The sequence below is a fragment of the Chiloscyllium punctatum genome, chromosome 40 (assembly GCF_047496795.1).
Source record: "Chiloscyllium punctatum isolate Juve2018m chromosome 40, sChiPun1.3, whole genome shotgun sequence".
Lineage (NCBI taxonomy): Eukaryota > Metazoa > Chordata > Chondrichthyes > Orectolobiformes > Hemiscylliidae > Chiloscyllium > Chiloscyllium punctatum.
This window is the reverse complement of record NC_092778.1, coordinates 38,272,650-38,278,649: the sequence shown is the minus strand read 5'-3', so window position 1 is coordinate 38,278,649 and position 6,000 is coordinate 38,272,650. Positions and strand designations below refer to the sequence as shown.

Below are 6,000 nucleotides of genomic sequence, written 5' to 3'. Positions count from 1 at the left end.
GCATTTAAAAATTATTTCCCTGAATGCGGAGTTAGCAGAATACCAGTGTGCTCAACCTCGACTTGAACTCCCTGATCTTCTGAAATTCCTCTCTCCTGTTCCCAAACATATTCCACTCTTTTCCAAGTGGCCACAGTTTGCTGTCAGTGACACAGTGGCCTAACATCTCCTTTCAAATCACAGATGATCTGCCTGAGGATTGGCCCAGCAACTGCCTGTAGTTCAACGTTAACTGTAAATCGTGAGAGAAGACGAATGTTGTGTGTGTCTCAGCCCATCAGTCCTGACGCAAAGATCATGCAGTGGCTGCAATTAGGTTCAGCAACAATTAGGACACAGCACTCCAAAGCAACTTAATCCAATGAATGGTAAAATTCTTCTCCCCTATTCCATGTGGGAGTAACTATTCTGCATGTTATTAGGACCAAGTCACTATTTGAGCAACATTTGATAATGATGTTCTATTGCTGGTTAAAAAAGAAGCAACAGTATCAGTAATTTCAATTTAGTGAAATTTTATTGATGGTTATTGTTCAACTGATCATACTGCATGCACATACGATGACAAAGAGAAAGCCTGGCCACAACACTTTCCAGCAGGTTTTTAATCGCATAGGTATATCACAGATTGTGGGTTGATATTTACTAAATGCACGCCATGAAGTGCACACAGTACACATGAGGAGTATAACTAAGAGTTGCAGCAAAAAGGCAGAGGAAAAGTTTTGAAGCTGCATTATTACAAAAAACAAGGAGACCTGTGACAAACACCCCAACTTAGGTACTGTTAAACAGGACAAAGTGAACGGATTCCAGCATACGCACAGACAAGCTGCAATTTTTCAAGGACGCTCAAACAAGCTGACCCAACAACTTGCTTACATTGCGCTTTTAACACTGAAATGGCCCAGAGGCGGAATCGGCTTTCTAATTTTGTGATTTATTAAAGCATAATAAGTAAAATGCTTCCCTTTTTTGTGAACACTTGTTTTTAAATTCGGTCTAGTCCAAAAATAAAAGGCCTCCTCAGAAAATAATGTAACAAAATAACACAAGCTGTCAAGCAATGAAAAATTGCTGTTTGTTTACACAACACAGTCATGTCTCAAAAGTACCAAGCTGACGAAAATACCATGATTATCTACACTTAATGATTGCAATACTTGTAAAATGCTTATATAAATCTGAATATGATTATCATGTATTCCATAAAAATGATACGCCTTACAGTTGATCTACTATCCTAATTCTAAAACATCATAGGCTGTGTAATCTATAACTGAACATTTCCACTGCACAATTTGAAATTTATTTATACATTTTACTGGTACAAAGAACCTAGTTTATTACTTTCCTTCTGACAAAAAGAAAAATATAAACAATGCTTTATCACCATTTTTGAATGTTTTCCCTCCCATAATACAAAAGTCAGCAATGATATCAATAATTTATATATTGGAAGTAATATAAAAAGAATGCTCATTGATGGCCTAACTAGCAGATTTACTTAAATAGACCTATCTATGGTTGAACTGCTGAAATACTGCCTGGTGGAGTATCTTATAATTGAATGGATGCCCCGACTGAAACCTTATGTACAAGTGCTGAGAAACATCGAAAAACATAACCTTTGGCTTGAACAAATAGTGAATAATTTAAGACAATTGATAGCAAGATTCTTGGTGCAGTGGTGCCCTCTTTCAAATCTATATTATGTAGACTGACACCCCTTCCCTTAACCCACCCTCTTTCTTAAAGCAAACAATATTGAAATGAAGAAAAATGACTCATTTAGTCACTTGCAAACCTACAAACAGGTGAGAATTCCAATGGGTGCTGTTCTGCATCTTTATTTCATATATAGGTGTTTCAGTGATTGTGGTTCTCACAGTTCTTACATCTCACAGTCTTTAAATACCATTAGAAAAGCAGCTGCTTTTGCCAATAATCAAATATGTAACTTTCAGAAATTAAAACCCACTTATTAAAATACACAGAACAAAATATCTGAGGTATAAGATTAAAAAAATGTAATATTTTCCTCATTTTTAGAGTTGCTAAAATGATGCACTACTGCATGTATTGCAATACCCAGGCCTTGGAAAAGCTTCTTTTTTTCCCCAGCAGAAGATTTAATGGTATGTCATTTAGTATGGAGCAAAACGGCTGTATCCCCCTCGGTATATACTAGCCTGCAATGAAGAAAGAACGAGACCGACATCATCAGCAAGGCTCCTAGTCTTGGCATCAGTCAAGGGTGCAAAAGCATTCTGAAACAAAGTGATGGATTTAATTATCAAAATGACTAATTATTCCATTAAGCCAAATGTTCAGCTAGGTGATACTCACAAAATTAGAAATATAATAACTAACAAGCACTACATTGCCAAGAAATTAAGACATTCATCAAGTTTACTGGAAGGATTAATGTGGCATTTTAGCTGCTGTTAGCACCAGAGACAAATTCAATTAAGTTAAACTGAGGATATGCTGGCAGAGATTTTAAAAAAAATGTAGGACTGAAGCAGCAAGAACAGATACAACAGAATTAATAATCTTACCACGGCACCAACGCCGTAGGTGGCTGCTGGAGCAAGTGCGTGGTGGTAGGGGTCTGCAGCATAAACTCTTCCGTAACTGCAAGTAAAGGAAGGGAGGATTAATTAAAACCATTCATGGAAAAGAAAGGAAGTACAACAAAGCTACAGTATACTATAGGAATCAATTGTTGGAGTTTTGACACAAGGTGATGCATACTGGTAAAATAATGCAAACAGAAAATACAAAATGTAGAACAAAAAAGCAAAGCACATCTTTGAACCCGGATATATTAGTCCATAATATTTGTACATTAATATTCTTCTCATGCGATATTGAATTCTTGTGAGTTCCTTCTCATAAACCAGCTCTCTGCCTCTTGTCAAATGTTGGAACACAACAATAGGGACCATGCATGAGGAGACAGGCAGTGGGTTACTGAACCTTCATCATATGGGAAGTGAAAATAGGTATATTTCTCCTTAGGTGCAAAGAAATCACCTGAGCTGTAAGTCTCATGAAATTTGCTTCTTGTATTGCCTTACAACACACTTAGAATCAAATATTTGTTTTCTTTCTGTTTTGTTTGAAATGTCACTTTAAATTTGAATCAAAATACATTACTCTGTGATATATATTTGCTACCCCATTGCAAGATTTTTCCTTTCATTGGATCTCCTGATTCTGCAGACCACAGTCAAGCAAAGATAATGGGCAGCAAACATTCCACGTCATCATTTCTATTTGTGCTCTTGAATAGGCAGAAGACAAATTAGATTTTTTTTCAATTTAACTTAATTCCCTCTGCAGGAGTGATTTCCTTGTTCAACACAGTTTAGCTTGGAAAGTGACAGTGTAAGAAATGACAGTCGAGAACTTGTTTCTGACCAGCCCTGGTGCAGCAAAGTAAATACATCAACTTCTGGTACCATGGAACCAACGAAAGGACAAGCCAGTGGCAATCGTTACAATGTGCTTCATCTTCCCTTTATCAGCCTCAGCATTTTCATGGGATATGGGAGAGTTTAGAATTAATGTTATGAAGGAGAATGGTGACTGCAAGCAAAGTTAATGTATTTTATTTAGCTGGAAGAAGAGATACTGAGCTAATTATTATGACGGAACTGTTTGGACAGCAAAAATATGTTATTGCTATTGGCAACCTACATTGTACAGTTAAAGTAATTCATTGTTCTGAAATCCTAACTACTGACTTATATGAAGCAGTTTTTCCATAAAAAGTTATTTTTCCCTTAGACCTTTTACAAAAAAAGTGATCCTACTCCATTACAAGGCACCATCAGTTTGATTATGCTATCTAGTGTGGATGCTTTTTTCATTCCATAATGACTCGCTAATGGCTGCTTATCAAATTGATAATTTATTCTCCATTAGATTGCTTTAATGAAAGTGTATTCAGTTTTAACGTGTATTCATGCTTACTGTATCTGAGCTCAACAGAAATTTGCTCAAAATAACTGTTATTATTTTAAAGTGAGCTATGATACAAGCAAAACAATTGTAACTGCAAGGTTTTGGAGAGTGACCTTTATTTTACTTTCATAATGATTGAAAGATAATGCAGTAGAAATTAATTTTTTTGGTTGTCTCAAACATTCAACATTCCTCAAATCTAGGTATGAAGTCTTGCAATCTGGCAGGGATGTATTGGTCTTCTCTGACTTTACTTCTCCTTGGCAACCCTCAGTAATAGTACTCGATCATATTAAATATGCAAATAGGATTCCTTGGTCTGTTTCGGGACATTTCCGACAAGTTATGATTGGTTTTATGAGGGTACATGACAGCTAACTTGCAATTCTTAAACAGGCTGCTGGAGAGCACTAGTAAATGTCACTTCTTCCTTGGAGTCAATTGTATTCCTCCCAGATCCAAAGCACTGAAGAGGGCTACTCATGGGATGCACTCAACAACCTCATGTTTTTGTCTATTTGTTCATCCTAGGACTTCCTTGAGGGCTAGTGCCAGTGTGGCACAGGTCAATATATGATCCAATTCCTTGGAGGCACTCCAGCAGCTCACTATTATTAAAAGGAGTTCCAATTCTGAATGAATCTTAGGTCTCCAAGTTGTAACCCATTTTTGTTATATTCAGTTGGAAGATGTGGGCATCACTGACTGGGCCAGTGTTTATTTCCCATCCCTAGTTGCCTTTGAGAAGCTGATAATGAACTGTTGTCTTCAGCTGCCATAGTCTATGTGCTGCAGGGAGATAAACAATGCCCTTAAGGACGCTATTCCAAGATTTTAACCCAGTGACAGTGAAGGAATGGAGATATATTTCCAATCAGGATGGTCAGTGACTTGGAATTGAACTAGCAGGTGGTGGTGTTCACTTGCCCTTGCAGATGAAGTGGTCGTGGCTTTAGAAGGTGCTGTCTCAGGATTTTGGCAAATTTCTGAAATGTATTTTACAGATTGTACATACCGCTGCATACTGTGTGTTGGTGGTGGAGTGACTGAATGGCACCACTTCCACAATCTATCAGGCTGCTTTATCGTGGATGGTATCAAACGTCTTGAGTGTTGTTAGAACTGCACTCATCCAGGCAAGTGAAAAATATTCCATCTTATTCTCAATTTGTGCTTTTAAAGGTGGACAGGCTTTGGGGAGCCAGGTAGTGAGTCATAAGCTGAAATACTCATAGTATCTGACTTCTCTTGTGGCCACTGTAATTATAAACCGAGTCCAGTTGTTTCTGGTCAATGCTTAACACCCTTGGATGCTAATTATTGGGTACTGACTGATGGTAAAACCATTGAATGACAAGAGGTGTTGGTTAGAATCTCTCTTATTGGAGACTGTCACAGCCTGAGATTTATGTGACATGAACATTTCTTACAATATTGTCTAGGTCTTGTTTGACTTGAACATGAATTGCTTCAGTATCTGAGGAGTCATGAGTGGTGCTGAACATTGGCAAACATTCCCACTTCCTACCTTATGATGGAGGGAAGCTTATTGATGAAGCAACTGAAGATGGTTGGACCTTGTAAACTACCTTGTGGAACTCCTGCAGAGATGCCTTGGAACTGAGATGACTGACTTCCAATGATCAAAACTATCTTCCTCTGTGCCAGGTATGACTCCAACCGGAAGAGAGCTTTCTCCCTCATTCCCATTGATGCTTCCTACTTTGGGCACAAGACCCTAACCAATTTGTACCTGAGTTTTCCAAGCTCTAATTCACCAAAGTTTTCTCATTGGAATTATGCTCCTTGTTAAATAAATAAACTTTCCAGATAACCATTGAAATAGGAGGTGGTTTTATACATCTCTTCAAATATGGCATAAAGGCAGCTTTCATAATAGGTGAGTGAAAAGGATAGGAAACACATTGCAACATGTAACTGCCAAAGAGCAGTCAGGGAATTTCAGATAAATTGTTCAAGTATAACTTGGCAGTTAATGCATTATAGGATGATTTGATGTGACTCAGA

At 37.6% G+C, this 6,000-nt stretch overlaps 1 protein-coding gene across 17 annotated transcripts in view; it reads right to left on the bottom strand.

Moving 5' to 3' along the window:
- Positions 1–498: 498 nt before the first annotated feature.
- rbfox1 (RNA binding fox-1 homolog 1) overlaps positions 499–6,000 on the bottom strand; it is a 1,745,467-nt gene continuing 1,739,965 nt past the window's right edge. For all 17 annotated transcript variants that reach the window (XM_072559568.1, XM_072559572.1, XM_072559574.1 and 14 more), the window contains 2 exons: positions 2,562–2,637; positions 499–2,270 (listed from right to left, as the gene is read on the bottom strand). In XM_072559568.1, the coding sequence (XP_072415669.1) occupies positions 2,148–2,270; positions 2,562–2,637 (199 nt within the window). In that variant the 3' untranslated portion in view covers positions 499–2,147. The remainder of the gene's footprint in view (positions 2,271–2,561; positions 2,638–6,000) is intronic.